The sequence below is a fragment of the Doryrhamphus excisus genome, linkage group LG6 (assembly GCF_037039965.1).
Source record: "Doryrhamphus excisus strain RoL-2023G ecotype Guam linkage group LG6, RoL_Dexc_Guam_v1.1, whole genome shotgun sequence".
In the NCBI taxonomy this organism is placed as follows: Eukaryota; Metazoa; Chordata; class Actinopteri; order Syngnathiformes; family Syngnathidae; genus Doryrhamphus; species Doryrhamphus excisus.
The window spans coordinates 5,230,696-5,243,758 of record NC_136362.1 but is presented as its reverse complement, the minus strand read 5'-3'; the positions used below and the strand labels follow the sequence as shown (position 1 = coordinate 5,243,758).

General features: G+C 52.3%; 5 protein-coding genes across 7 annotated transcripts; 3 read left to right on the top strand and 2 right to left on the bottom strand.

Annotated features, from left to right (window-relative positions):
- Positions 1–340: 340 nt before the first annotated feature.
- Positions 341–5,765, top strand: dennd6b (DENN/MADD domain containing 6B). 2 transcript variants are annotated; one of them, XR_013627487.1, is made up of 20 exons: positions 341–554; positions 782–820; positions 896–938; positions 1,006–1,115; positions 1,184–1,264; positions 1,332–1,437; positions 1,517–1,596; positions 1,662–1,721; positions 1,905–1,960; positions 2,032–2,154; positions 2,220–2,315; positions 2,388–2,482; positions 2,560–2,625; positions 4,380–4,444; positions 4,514–4,603; positions 4,675–4,728; positions 4,795–4,882; positions 4,970–5,072; positions 5,138–5,212; positions 5,303–5,378. XR_013627487.1 is itself a non-coding variant. In XM_058069229.2 (20 exons), exons 1-20 carry the CDS (start codon positions 420–422, stop codon positions 5,423–5,425), a joined length of 1,710 nt encoding a protein of 569 aa, XP_057925212.2. In that variant the 5' UTR covers positions 349–419; the 3' UTR covers positions 5,426–5,765. The 2 variants fall into 2 exon arrangements, 1 of the variants encoding a protein (XP_057925212.2); XM_058069229.2 differs by having other exon boundaries at positions 349–554; positions 4,795–4,904; positions 5,303–5,765.
- Positions 5,722–9,184, bottom strand: gcc1 (GRIP and coiled-coil domain containing 1). The gene is made up of 3 exons (XM_058069225.2): positions 9,051–9,184; positions 7,819–8,834; positions 5,722–7,064 (listed from the first exon to the last, which is right to left on the bottom strand). Exons 2-3 carry the CDS (start codon positions 8,791–8,793, stop codon positions 5,808–5,810), a joined length of 2,232 nt encoding a protein of 743 aa, XP_057925208.2. The 5' UTR covers positions 8,794–8,834; positions 9,051–9,184; the 3' UTR covers positions 5,722–5,807.
- A 199-nt stretch (positions 9,185–9,383) lies between these two features.
- LOC131126562 (ADP-ribosylation factor 5) lies at positions 9,384–10,837 on the top strand. Its single transcript, XM_058069234.2, has 6 exons — positions 9,384–9,599; positions 9,780–9,860; positions 9,936–10,045; positions 10,108–10,179; positions 10,258–10,383; positions 10,457–10,837. Exons 1-6 carry the CDS (start codon positions 9,533–9,535, stop codon positions 10,541–10,543), a joined length of 543 nt encoding a protein of 180 aa, XP_057925217.1. The 5' UTR covers positions 9,384–9,532; the 3' UTR covers positions 10,544–10,837.
- A 41-nt stretch (positions 10,838–10,878) lies between these two features.
- Positions 10,879–11,965, bottom strand: lamtor4 (late endosomal/lysosomal adaptor, MAPK and MTOR activator 4). 2 transcript variants are annotated; one of them, XM_058069236.2, is made up of 5 exons: positions 11,701–11,965; positions 11,469–11,569; positions 11,310–11,393; positions 11,113–11,230; positions 10,879–11,050 (listed from the first exon to the last, which is right to left on the bottom strand). In XM_058069236.2, the coding sequence occupies exons 2-5, from the start codon at positions 11,469–11,471 to the stop codon at positions 10,953–10,955; spliced, it is 303 nt and encodes a 100-aa protein (XP_057925219.1). In that variant the 5' UTR covers positions 11,472–11,569; positions 11,701–11,965; the 3' UTR covers positions 10,879–10,952. The 2 variants fall into 2 exon arrangements, with proteins under 2 accessions (XP_057925219.1, XP_078647334.1); XM_078791208.1 differs by having other exon boundaries at positions 11,469–11,708.
- atp6v1f (ATPase H+ transporting V1 subunit F) lies at positions 11,092–12,936 on the top strand. The gene is made up of 2 exons (XM_058069235.2): positions 11,092–12,019; positions 12,572–12,936. Exons 1-2 carry the CDS (start codon positions 11,862–11,864, stop codon positions 12,771–12,773), a joined length of 360 nt encoding a protein of 119 aa, XP_057925218.1. The 5' UTR covers positions 11,092–11,861; the 3' UTR covers positions 12,774–12,936.
- Positions 12,937–13,063: the final 127 nt, after the last annotated feature.

Sequence of the window (13,063 nt, the reverse complement as noted above, 5' to 3'; positions counted from 1 at the left end):
CACCATCATGAAGAGGATGATGAAAGCGTTGTGTCCATGATGATAAGTTCATGGCTTTCAGAATGATATGATGATGATGATGTAGTCTGTAAGTGCAGGTTACTATTAATATGATAAATTTACCGATGATTACTTGAAGTTAATTTCACTTTCCATATCACTGTTAGCGTCTTACATTACCTACAACACGCTATAAAATCTTCTCAAATTTAACAAGAAGTAAAAAAAAATAAGTGGAGATTCCGCCCAGGGCGAGTCCCACGGGAAGTCAGCGAGGCCGACTTCAACCGCTGTTGGGACGCAGCCATATCGCCACCACCCGACCCCGTGTGTGTTGCGTGCGGCGATCACTAGGAGGCGCCATAATCAGCAGCCTTCAGACTGTGGTGGAGGGAATGGTGGAGGTCTGATGGGGCGTCATGAATACGTTTGATGGCTCGGGTTCGTCAGAGCGGGACGAGGCGGAGGGTCGCCGTTCTTGGGTCCGCTTCTCGTCGTGGCTAGAGTGCCTGTGCGTGGTGACCTTCGACCTGGAGCTCGGACAAGCCATCGAGGTGTGCGTTGTTAGCTTGGCGTCGCTGTTGTTAGCTTGGCAGTGTTAGCATTGGCATCACACAGGATGTTGGTGCTTCGATGCTAAAATGACGTATAATGGTATATAATGGTACACGCTATAATGACGTGAGTGATGTTGACTCGGTGATTGCAGCAGGCAACTGATGGACATCTATATATGTCAATAATATGTTAATAATAATAATAATATCATATGTTTTTTCAGCTGGTTTACCCTCATCACGTGAAGCTGACTGAGAAGGAGGTAATTGAAAGTCATGATCCTTATCACATGACTAGTTATTAGTCAGCGCGGCTTTCCCTGCCATTTTGTCCACAGAAAAGCAGCCTTTGCTACCTTTCCTTTCCTGACTCGTACTCAGGTAAATGTCTTCAGGTCTCAGAGGTCCTATCGCCACCTTCCTGTCATTTACGTCCAAGTCTTTCCAGGATGCATCGGGGACACGCAGTTCAGCTTCCGGATGCGCCAGTCGGTCGGTCGCAGACATTCCCGTCTCCGAGATGTCCTATATAACAGAGACGCCCCCGCCCACCTCCAGGTAGCCAATCAGAGCAGCGGAAAGGAAAGAGCACTTTGAAGTCTGCGTGTGTTTTCATGTCTCCTCAGAGTGAAAGCTCCCATTTTTATGGTTACGTGTATTTTCGACAAGTCAAGGATGCGTCCGTCAAGCGAGGCTACTTCCAGAAGGTGCTGTTAAATATGCTAGCGTGTGAAATGCGGCGCTACGGTATTGCTATCCTTCGGTGTGTTCCAGTCGCTGGTGCTGGTGTCCAGGCTGCCCTTCGTTCAGCTTTTCTACTCCATGCTGCACATCATCGCACCCGAGTTCTTTGACAAGTCGGAGCCGTGTCTGGAAACAGGTCATGACGTCAGACGTGTGCTGAGAGATGCCGGCATGGCTAGCCTGATGCCTGACTGCAGCTGATGTCTTCCGTGCAGTGTGTAACGAGATCGACCAATGGCCTTTCCTCTCCGCTGGACTGACCTTTCACCTCCCCCTGATGGGCGTGGTCTTACAGGTGAGTGTGTGTTGTCGTGTTTCGGCCCAGTTTCCCACCAGTGACGTGGTTGTTCTGTTCTTCAGGTCAGAGTTCCGTGTCAGAAGGACAAAGCGGGAAGTCCAGTGAGATCTGTGGCCAAGGAGGTCAGCCAGTCGTCGTCTTCACTTATCTTTTGCATTTACTCCACTTAGCCGCCGCGCTGCTCAGGAGGCTGACATGATGAAAATAGCACCTCCTTAGATGCTAACCTGTGCTCTCCTGCCTGCAGTGCATTAAGATGATGATGATGATGATGATGGTGTTGATGCTAACGTTCTAACCCTCAGAATGTCCTACCCACACCGACTCTGCTGCCTTCTGTACACGAGGTGGACCTCTTCAGGTCAGTTCCGTTCCCGGTGTTGTCTTTGACGTGTCCACGCGTGATCACCCGGTGACCTTTAACCTATCCAGGTGCTTCCAGTCGGTCCTGATCCATCTGCAGACGCTCTGGGAGCTCACCTTGCTCGGCGAGCCCATGGTCGTCATGGCGCCATCTCCCACCGACTCCTCAGAAACCGTCTTGGCGCTCGTCAGGTATCTGAACACACCCCGCCGCCACCAGCCAATCAGACGATGGTCAGCCGTGTCCGTGTCCTCAGCTCCATCAGTCCTCTCAAGTTCTGCTGTGATTTCCGGCCGTATTTCACCATCCACGACAGCGAGTTTCGAGAATTCACCACCCGGACGCAAGCGCCGTGAGTTCCTCGAATTCTTCCTCCTCCTCACCCCAGTTGAGCTTCCTTCACGCCGGCTGTTGTGTCCGTCAGGCCCAACGTGATCCTGGGCGTGACCAACCCCTTCTTCATCAAGACCTTCCACAGCTGGCCACACGTCCTGCGACTGGGGGAGACAAACATGACTGGTGAGTCTTAGCCTCCATGTCTTCTTCGCTGAGCAAACTCATCCCGTCCGATCCCTGGTGTGCCTCCTTCCTGTCAGGACATGCCCCCAAGCAGCTGAAGGTGAAGAAAGTCTCCAAACTGAAGATGCTGGACACCAAACCAGGTGAGCACGCATGCTGAGCTCTCCAACGCCGCCTTCATCCGGGGCCAGTTGGCTTGTTAGTTTCCTTCATCCTGGGTGAACCACGGTCATTAAAGAGAGAAGGGAGCGTTAATGGAGCTGGACCTCTTCATCCTGGGTGAACCACGGTCCTTAAAGAGAGAAGGGAGCGTTAATGGAAGCAGGTAGACCAATCACGTAATACAGGCCTGACCAACGTCTTAAGAGATGAAGTAGATGGAAACCAGCTAGAATATGCATCCAGGACCCGTGGACCTTCATGAGGTTTTAGGTAGAGCTACAATATGCTAAAGCAAGAAGGGAGGGGGGGGATAAAAAAAAAACATTTGGAACTTGTTTTAAATGGATTAAAAAAAGAAAGTGAAATAGGTTGTTTTCACCTGATCAAACGTTGAAGACCTCAGGCTATAAAATATTCATTTTCTGTCAGGCATGGCAGGCATATGACACGGCCAGCCCTCCTTAGCTAAAGCTAAGAAGCCTTCTCTTCTTGAACGCGGTGGGATGGTGGAGCTCCATCAGCAGCCCTCTGATGAACAGGAACGCTGGAGCTGCTCATTACAGAGTCCTACTCAGACATGCCGGATCTCCGGAGTTCCAATATGACCAACAGGGAAAAAAAGAACCTGTCAGACCCAGACAAGGGTCGCATGGATGGAAGAAAAGGGGGGAGGTGGCAAGCCATTCGGGAGTTGGTCCCAGAGATGAAGGGGGCCGGGTGTATGTTTTTGGATGCTGTGCTCCAAGAAGCTAGTGTATGCAGTAGGGGTGGAGCCCAACCCGAATACGGTATTGGAGCAAATACTTGTACAAATATTAGTATTGGGGAACAATTACAACGTATCAGAAAGTGTTTCTTGGTGAGTCCCCAGTGCATGCCCGCATCAGCCAATGAGTGACTGGTGTTCAGCAGTCGGGGGCGGGGACAGAGCTCCCCTCCCAGCAACGGAGGAGGCTCAACTTAGTTAGTTAGCATCCGTATTTTGCGTTGTAAACATACGACCTCTGACCTCAACTGGGTTTCAGACGTATCAGTAATAGCAGAGTTTGACCAGGAGATAAATCTGGGGGTGGGCGTTCACCTGTTAGCATTAGCTCGCTAATGTTAAGGCTGCTGACAGCATAACGTTCACATTGGCTTTAAACGCTTAAGGAACTAAGGCTTGGGAACTTGGGTAGAATTGGATGGTATTTGGTACCTTTAGTTGGGGGGGGGGCTCATGTTTTTAGTTTTTAGTTCAGCCATCCATCAGGTTATGGCTGTTAGTATTATGATTTTTTCCTTACAGGTTCATTGGTGGATTTATGAAAATAATAGGTGAATTTATTCCTAGTTAATTAATATGTTTGCTCTTTCATCACTGACCACCATTCATCTTTCACAGTTGCTCTACCACTTGTGGTTCTATGCAAAAAGATAAAAATCCTTTGAAACACAGTGCTTATAATATACGTGGGCTCCACCCACGCTATTTGGGGGGGGCCAAAAAAGTTCAGGCTCAGGATTTTTTTTTTTTTTTTTACTTTAAGCCCTGTGTTGTTGCAGCTGGGACTAGAACACTCATTTTATAGCAAATGTTGTGAAATGTGAAATCAGAGAAGGTAGTGTTGGTGGGACAGGAAATAAATGTGGTCCAAGCCCGTCAATCAAAGTCTGAATGGGCCGCCTCACCCTCTGTAGGAGTGTATTATGATGCTAAGTCCCTGTCATTCAGGCTGCATGCTTTTGTGTGCAGGAGTCTTCACGGCCTACAAGAGCTTCCTGCTGAAGGACAAGCTTCTCATCAAACGGATGTTGAAGGTAACGCCGCCGCAGCCGGATGGCGAATCCCAACAGGAAGTGTGAAGATGAGGGATGCGTGTCTCGCAGGGCATCCAGAGGAGGAGGCCGTCTGAGGTGCAGAGCGCCATCTTGAGGAGACACTTTCTGGAGCTGACTCAGAGCTTCATCATCCCACTGGTAAGAAGATGGCGTCACGGGTACACGCCCAGCAGCATAGTAAGTGTGTTGCCCTGCTTCCTGTCTGCCAGGAGCGCTACATGGCCAGCCTGATGCCGCTGCAGAGGTCGGTGACGCCCTGGAAGGTAAGCCACGCCTCTGACATCACAGCAGCCACGCCCCCACACCATGCCCACTTGCTGTGTCTTCAGACACCCCCGCAGGTCCGGCCCTTCAGTCAGGACGACTTCATGTCCATGCTGGAGCACGGCGGCCCTCAGCTGACCTCGGCGCTGCGAGGTGATTGGACGGGACTGTACAGGTGCGCCAGGTGGGACACGGGCGCGACAAGTGGCTTTGCTGACGCCACATTTACCCCGTCCACAGGAAGTTCTTCAAATCTCCAAACTTTGATGGCTGGTACCGCCAGCGCCACAGAGAGATGACACGTAAACTGGAGAGTCTGCACCTAGAGGTCATCTGCACGGCTGTGAGTCGTCATAGCAACCATCCCATCACCTTCCAACCCAAGCAACACCTGTGGCTTCTTCCTAGGACCTGCTGGCATGGACCCGGGACAAGTCTGAGGTGGAGATCGTCCACTTGGTTCTGAAGCTCCGAGAGAAACTGGTCAGTTCCGCTTCACACCGTTATTTCAAAGTAAAAGCTCTTACACGCTATTCTTTCAAAGTCAAAGCTCTCATACTCTGTGACTTTCAGATGAAAGCTCGAAGTCAGCAGCTGCAAGTCAAAGACCACATTCTCAACAAATTGGACTCCTTGATCACGTCCATCATTCAGTCACTGTCCAAGGACCTGCAAGATGTCCTCAATGCACAATAACACACACACACACACACACACACACACCAGGACCATGTAAGTTCCACCCATCATGTGGTGCATTCAGTGTACACACACCACCATGCGCGTGGTGCATTGACTGTATGTAGATGGCAGGCGGTCATGTGACCCAGGATAAGTAGATGGCAGGCGGTCATGTGACCCAGGATAAGAAGATGGCAGGTGGTCATGTGACCCAGGATAAGTAGATGTAAATATCTCGTGTGCTTTCAGATGAGGAGTGGCGTTGCTGCCAAGGGTTCAGTGACTAAGGAAGTAGAGATGATTCCACATAATAAAGATTGAATGAAGAACATTTATTGGAACGCTGACGTCTACTAAGGGAGCCTTTATGAAAAAGTAGATTAGGCGAGGGGTGATGTCATCTCTTGTTGGTGCTCCACCATGACACCACCTGCTGCCTGAGGACGGCGTGTTTCTCCTGGGGGCTGAAGTGCAGGATGCTGAGGATGGCGTTGAGCGTCTGCTGCCTGCCGTTGGCGTCCTGCAGCGTCAGGAACTTGAAGATGACGTTCTTCAGGTACTCCATGCTGGAACCCTCACGCTTGTGGTCCCGGATCAGTTTGTCCAGCTGTGTTTGGAGTTGGTGCGTTTCTTCATCATGGCGTTCGGCGTTGGCCAGAAGTTTGGCGTGCAGCCGGTGGACGTCGTCCTCCAGCTGCCGCTTGTGCCGCCTCAGCGTGCCGGCCTCCACTTCCTTTCTAGCCAGCTGCTCGGCGTACAGGAGCAGCGTGGGCTCGGTGGGCGTGGCTCGCCACAGCGCTTGGCCGATAGCGTCCGTCTCGCCCTCCTCCTCGGCACGGTCGTTCTCTTGCGTCTTGCCGGCGGGGGCCGTGCTCTGTATGAGGGAGTCGCGGGTCAGCGCCACGGCTCTCAGGCGCTCCAGCTCCTGGTCTTTTTCCTCCAGCAGCGCCATCGTCCTCTCCCTCTGTTTGTGTAGCTCCGTCTCCAGACTCAGCAGCTCTTCGCGGTGCACGCCGTCGTTACGTTCCACGTCCCGTCTGTGGCTGTGCACCAGCGCCGCCACGTGCTGCTGCTGGTGTTCTCGCTGGCGGCGGTGTGTGGCAGCAGCCTGGTCGGCGTCACGCCGCAGGTTAATGTACTTCTCCCGCAGCTCCCCCAGCTGCTCACGCACTTCCTCCAGCTCACGGGCCTGGCAGCCATCTTTGGGGTTTTTGCTCTTGGATGTGGCGTGCGCTCTGAGCTTGTAGTGCTCCAGCTCCTCCTTTAGCTGGCGAAGCGCCTGCTGGTACGTGGCGGCGTCTTCGCCGGGTTCCGCCTCGCTTTCGGTCTTGGCGTTTGGCACCTGGTGCGAGTTCCTCTGGGCCGCCAGCAGCAACTTCTTCACCTTGGCCAGTTTCTCTTTCAGCGCAGTCACGTCCAGCTGGGAGTCATCCAGGCTGAGGTCGTACATCGATCTGCTGGAGGCGGCGAGGGCGAGCGTTTTGTTCTCCGTGTCCAGCTGCACCATCCGCTCTCGAAGCTTCTGAGACGCCTGCTGGTCTCGCTGCCTCGCCTTCTCACAGGAACCCAGAAGATCCGACAGCTCTGACACACGCTGCTCCAGACCCGCCACCCGCAGTTCTGCGCCATGTGCACGCTCCTCCTCTTGACTTGCCTGTACGCACAAACGTACACACTTGATGTTAGCCTGCTCAAACACGTGTGGGACACTCCAGCAGCTTAGACGTATACCACTAACATCATCCATCATACCCTTGGTGCTGCACAACACTACGCCTTACTAGAAAGGTGGCTTAGGGTTTCTCTACTCCACATGGAGCTACCTTGGTTCCTCAGTAGCTACTCAGTAGCTACTTTAAATGGACGTACCTTGGTTCCTCGATAACTAAGGTACTGCATTTTGGTGTACATGTCAGCCCCTTTGTCCTACGCCCTGCAGGTGGAACTGGGCATCGATGTGCTGCCAAAAGCGTGAGCACATAGCTGGCACCAGCGTTAGCATGGAGGGGAAGTAGGGGTGTACCAAATAGGTTGCAGCATCACATGTACGGTACAGACATGATACACCAACAGACTTTGTAGTCGTGTTCATCCACGTTACTACTTTACTATTTTGCGGCAGGATTGCGTGTCTGCTTTTTGTAGATGATCCTGCCGCCTTCATCAGGCCGTGACCTTCACCGCTCACCGGATCGCTCCACGGCCGGGATGACAATCAGGACCTCCCAAGTCCTAGCTGCTGGCTCTTTCTCGGAAATGGGTGTAGCGCCGGATTTCCAGTCCCTGATGTGATTCACCAGCTGTGCTTATTTGGAATGATGTCCTATCTTGTTGGGCTTTTCAAAGCGTAGCGTAAATGATGGAACTTACCTTTAAGCTAACCTGCTTGGAAAGGGTTTTAGACTCACCTTGTGGCTCTGGTCGTGTATCTGGTCCTGGAGACGCCGCTTCAGCTCGCAGACTTCCTGCTGGAGCTGCTCCAGTCTGGGATCTTCCTTCTCCTGCTCCTCCTTGGCAGCCTGAAACTTTCTCCTCAGATCATCTCGCTCCTCTCGCGCCTGCCTCAAGTCAACCTCTAACTCAGACCCACGGTCCGTGGCATGCGAGGCCGTGAGGAGGACGGCGTTGGCCTCGTGGAGGCGGAGCTCGGTGTCCTGTCGCAGGTCTCGTTCCTCTTGCAGGATCTTCTGCAGCTCCTGCAGCTGCTGCAACTGGTCGCTTTGCTCCCGCTCCCGTTCGTGCTGCTGCATGATGACGCGAGCGCGGCTCTCTGCCAACTGCTGCTGGAGGCCACGCCGCTCCGCCTCCTGCTGCGTGGTCACAGCAAGAAGGCGGTCCTGCAGTTCCTCCACCTCCTGCTTCAGCTGGCGCTTGTCAGCCTGGAAGCTGGCCTCCATGCGAGACTTCTCCTGCGTCACGGTGGCCAAGGCATTGGTGAGCGTGCCCAGTTGGTTCTTGAGTTGCATGATTCGGCGCTCCGCCTCCTCATCGTGAGTAGGTGGGGCCTGGCGCAGCTCCGCCTCCACACTGTCGCTCTCAACAGCCTTCTCTTCCGTGGGGTTAAGACCTCCTGGCTCTCCTACAGCTTCCTCTGTCACTTCTTGGCTAGGTTCTGGAGTCTCCGCTGATACTTCCACACCATCCTCCCGGAGGACGATGGCCTCGTCCCAACGCTCCCGCTTCTGCTCAACATCCTGGGACACACTTAAGACCTTCAGACTGGCCTCCAGGGCCTCCTTTTCCTTCAGCAGGCTTTTGTATGCACAGACCACGTCCTTCAAGCGGCTTTGGTACTGAACCAGCTGCTTCTTCTGGCACTCCACAGCTTCCAGGAGCTCTTTCCTGCTGGGACCGCCCCCAAAACTCATCCCGAACTTCTCCATTCCTCCAATCAGACTGGAGCCAGCGTGTCACGTGAGAGCCGCTGTGGACAAGAAGCCGTCACACCATTAGGAGATAGATAAACATGATATAGATAGTTCCTTCTTTCCGGGTGCCAACAGCCACCGAAAACCAGCCACCGCCACAGACATTAGAAACATGAGATGACATAACTTTACATTACATTACACACGCAAAGTGCTTCAAGTCGAATAAATACATACTTCTTGTTAAGATGAACATTTAAACCGACCCTTACCCTCACATCATCCATTCCTTGAAAACATCCGGACAACTTGTCTGAAAACAAACGAAAACGCTGCCGTCGGTGGAACCGCCGCCGCCATGTTGGTTTAAACCGGAAGTGAAGTAGGCGGTGCTTATGGTGCGTTCAGGTTTACAGGATTTAACCACTTGAAAGATAATTTATTTGCGCAGTGACACTATAATAATAACCTTATTAACCTTATCAATGTTAAGGTGAATTGTTGGATATGTTATATAGCACATATTGACCCAACTGACCCCGAAATTGATCTTCGTTTGTTGAGTGTTAGTGTCCGATATATCCGAGGGACGTTGAACGTGCGGGTCGTCCCAAAGCTCCGTGACGTCATTTATTCTGCGTTGGCCTGGACGTGGCACCGAGCGAGCTGCGCCAATTCCGCTGCCGATCTCCGCTCATCTTCCGGAATCACTTGTTTTCCTCTCGCGGGGCTCATCCGGGACACTTTTGTCAAAATGGGTCTGACGATGTCGGTGTTGTTTGCGAAGCTGTTTGGCAAGAAGCAGATGCGGATACTGATGGGTGAGTGCGAGGATACGCCGAGCAGCTAGCTGCTGAGCTAACTTTGCTGTGTGAGCGGTGGCGAACGCGGCTAACGCGGCTAACGCGGCTAACGCGGCTAGCTGCCCTGTGCTAACTGTCAGAAAGATGATTGTGTTCTCAGTGGACGAACACGTTGATTATCTGCTTCTTGTGCGACAGTGGGCCTGGACGCAGCCGGCAAAACTACAATTTTGTACAAACTGAAGCTGGGGGAGATAGTCACCACCATCCCAACCATCGGTATGGGCGAACGGACGTGACCGTATCCGGTCTTTTAACATGTGTAGCTTTGACACTCTGAATCCTCGTGTGAAGGGTTTAACGTGGAGACGGTGGAGTACAAGAACATCTGCTTCACCGTCTGGGATGTGGGCGGTCAGGACAAGATCCGACCCCTGTGGAGACATTACTTCCAGAACACGCAGGTAACGTACACACAGGTCACGTGAGTCTAGCAAGAATAAGAACAGGAAGTGTTCACCCGCAGGGTCTGATCTTTGTGGTGGACAGCAACGACAGGGAGCGTGTGGCCGAGTCGGCGGATGAGCTTTCCAAGATGGTCTGACGCCAGCATTGGGGAAGTCTAAAAGGTATCACCAGAGGAGCCATGTCATGGGTCATGTGATTGCGTCTCCAGATCCAGGAGGACGAGCTGAAGGATGCCGTGCTGCTGGTGTTTGCCAACAAACAGGATCTTCCCAACGCTCTGGACGTCAGCCAACTCACAGAAAAACTGGGCCTGAACAACCTGCGCAGCCGGACCGTACGTATCATCATCATCATCACTCTGGTGAAGGCTCGCAAGTTTTAACTCCTCCCGTCTGCCACACGCTCAGTGGCACATGCAGCCCACCTGCGCCACCCAGGGGACGGGTCTGTACGAGGGCCTGGACTGGCTGTCCAACGAGCTGGCCAAACACTAGACCACCAGACACGGGACCAGGAATGCACCGGGTTGGACGTCGGCGTGATGTCACCACGTCGGGGGCGGAGCTTTTCACAGGACTTTCACAGGAGTTTTTTCTTTTAAATTATAAAGGTGTCAGCTGGAGGCGGCGTCACGGACTCCCATTATCCTCTTTTATTATTATTATTATTATGTTATTACGCATGTTTTTACTCCTAAATCTGTGAGTGATGTTCTGGGTAAGGGGCGGGGCTTATGCCAGGTGGTCATTGATCAATGTGATGCAATAAAAGTGTTTTTCTTCAGTAAAGCAACATGTATCATCATCATCATCACCAAGCAGGCCAACAATGAAAAGTTGAAACATTTTATTCAAACATGAAGCCTCAGTTGCACGTGACACACCACACTTCCGGTTGCCGTCCCTACACACTGATTGCTTCCTGTGGGTTGTTCTGACGTTTCACCACAAAAACCTTCTGACCGGAAACCGTCACTGCGTAAACAAAATCATCCAGAACCACTGGGGGGGGGACAACACGTTAGTAAGTGTGTGTGTCTGAGACGTGTGTGTGTGTGTTTTACCTGACATGCGTTTGAAGGGCACGTCAGTGGATCCCGACAACCGGAAGCGACTGGCGGTGCGGACCATCTGCATCAGCACACCCGCCGTGTGCTCGTCGTTTTCCAGCTCACCTGAAGACTTGAACACACAACGTCCTGCGTCGTCACCAGCAACACTCGTGACTCCGCCAAGATACAAGTACGTGTGGCTCACTCACGGCCAGAACCCCGTCCTCGCTGATCACCAGATACCCGAGCTGGTCCGGAATCCGTTCCAGACCCGCAGTCAGGGCCGCCGTGGTCTAGAAGCACACGAGCTTGTTCAACTAGGAGATAAAACCAGGTTTAAAAAAAGCCCCCGAGCCCCGCCAACTCACCATCTTTGCTTTCTTCTCCGTCCTGTTTACGCTTGGTCGCGGGCAGCCATCACTTCCGGCTTGTGTACGCGTGCTTTCACGTGACTGTGAGCGCTTCAAGGCTGTGGGGAAAATGACAATTTGTCTGACGTGGCGATTTTGATCACACACTTGACCAATATTGGAGGACACCGGATCAATGTTTGCGATAGCACCGCTCCTTATAACAACTTCTACTGAATCCAAGGCTTACCGGCGAGTAAAGCGGCTCTGCTTTTTATCGGCCAGCTTCCCAGCAGCAGGGGGCGCGAGCTCACAGGAAGTGCCGGTCAGCTGACCGTCACATGATCTGCAATTTCAAGCTAGCGAGCAAATTTCCTCCGTGAATTTGAAAAAGTCTCGTCTCATTTTGTCATGGCCGGCCGCGGGAAATTGATCGCTGTTATCGGCGACGAAGACACATGCACCGGATTCTTACTCGGTGGGATCGGCGAACTCAACAAGAACCGAAAGCCCAATTTCCTGGTGGTGGAGAAGGACACGAGCATCACGGAAATCGAGGAGACCTTCAAGTGAGTCCATCTACGTCATTTACCACAATATCATATCAATATCATGCATGTTTATCTCCAGTCGTTTTTATTCTTATTCACCATCCGCAGGCACTCACATTCTTGCGTCATCACGCCTATTGCATAATGCGTTGTTCGTGGTGAACGCCCACTACGCTTGAGTGAACTTAGACGGAATAGTTCAGTGTTCATATTCGAGAATAGGACAAATTTATGACAAACGCCGTGTTCCTCCTCGCCGATATAGGGGGCTAAACAGGTCATGTGACCCGCGGCTGGAGGCTACATGCTGATAGACAACGTGAAACGGCTAACCTAGCTTTCAATGTGTCTCACTTTAAAAACACCATTTATTTCAATTCGTCTTGTTGGTGGTGCAAACAATGGCGATGGTGGCGTCCCCTCGGAGACTGGCGCATGCGTACGAACAGCATTCTGGGCAACCTGGACCCGCGAGATGAATTTACCACCGCGTCGTCTAGCTCTTATTTGGTTGAGGTCTTGCAACGTGATGGTAGATGCTCGTAGATGATCGGCGTGTCTTCTTCCCAGGAGCTTCCTGGCTCGGAACGACATCGGCATCATCCTCATCAATCAGTTCATTGCCGAAATGATCCGTCACGCCATCGACGCCCACATGCAGTCCATCCCGGCCGTGCTGGAGATCCCGTCTAAAGAGCATCCGTACGACGCCTCCAAGGACTCCATTCTGCGGCGGGCCAAGGGCATGTTCTCCGCCGACGACTTTCGATAAATGAGATAAATGCACCTGCTAATGGTATCTAAGTGATGTCTGTCTCCATTTCCCCACTCCCCCACGTGATCGTTGTCTTGTTGGCTTTCCAGGAAGTGAAACGTTGTCGTGTGACAGTTTGTGTACTTTGATGTGATTTAAGCGATAAAGTCGGTTAAATGTCTCCACCGCCATCCTCCGCTCTTCTTTCAAAGCCTCTGTGACGTGTCGTCATGGCAGCGCTTGAGCCGCCATGTTCTTGTTCCGTCACTGCTCTGCCTCAGCACTCAGGGGGCGGAGCCAGCTGATAC

What these genes read in the sequence shown, in the direction of transcription:
- dennd6b (XM_058069229.2), top strand. Translation starts at nt 420, where the DNA reads ATGAATACGTTTGATGGCTCGGGTTCGTCAGAGCGGGACGAGGCGGAG. An exon ending in ACCACCCGGACGCAAGCGCC is followed by an intron (nt 2,316 to 2,387) that starts GTGAGTTCCTCG and finishes TGTGTCCGTCAG; the next exon opens with GCCCAACGTGATCCTGGGCG. An exon ending in TAGAGGTCATCTGCACGGCT is followed by an intron (nt 5,073 to 5,137) that starts GTGAGTCGTCAT and finishes GCTTCTTCCTAG; the next exon opens with GACCTGCTGGCATGGACCCG.
- gcc1 (XM_058069225.2), bottom strand. Translation starts at nt 8,793, where the DNA reads ATGGAGAAGTTCGGGATGAGTTTTGGGGGCGGTCCCAGCAGGAAAGAG. An exon ending in TACACGACCAGAGCCACAAG is followed by an intron (nt 7,065 to 7,818) that starts GTGAGTCTAAAA and finishes TTGTGCGTACAG; the next exon opens with GCAAGTCAAGAGGAGGAGCG.
- LOC131126562 (XM_058069234.2), top strand. Translation starts at nt 9,533, where the DNA reads ATGGGTCTGACGATGTCGGTGTTGTTTGCGAAGCTGTTTGGCAAGAAG. An exon ending in GCAGATGCGGATACTGATGG is followed by an intron (nt 9,600 to 9,779) that starts GTGAGTGCGAGG and finishes CTTGTGCGACAG; the next exon opens with TGGGCCTGGACGCAGCCGGC. An exon ending in CACCACCATCCCAACCATCG is followed by an intron (nt 9,861 to 9,935) that starts GTATGGGCGAAC and finishes CCTCGTGTGAAG; the next exon opens with GGTTTAACGTGGAGACGGTG.
- lamtor4 (XM_058069236.2), bottom strand. An exon ending in GCGAGGACGGGGTTCTGGCC is followed by an intron (nt 11,231 to 11,309) that starts GTGAGTGAGCCA and finishes TGTGTGTTCAAG; the next exon opens with TCTTCAGGTGAGCTGGAAAA. An exon ending in GCCCTTCAAACGCATGTCAG is followed by an intron (nt 11,051 to 11,112) that starts GTAAAACACACA and finishes TCCCCCCCCCAG; the next exon opens with TGGTTCTGGATGATTTTGTT.
- atp6v1f (XM_058069235.2), top strand. Translation starts at nt 11,862, where the DNA reads ATGGCCGGCCGCGGGAAATTGATCGCTGTTATCGGCGACGAAGACACA. An exon ending in GAAATCGAGGAGACCTTCAA is followed by an intron (nt 12,020 to 12,571) that starts GTGAGTCCATCT and finishes TCTTCTTCCCAG; the next exon opens with GAGCTTCCTGGCTCGGAACG.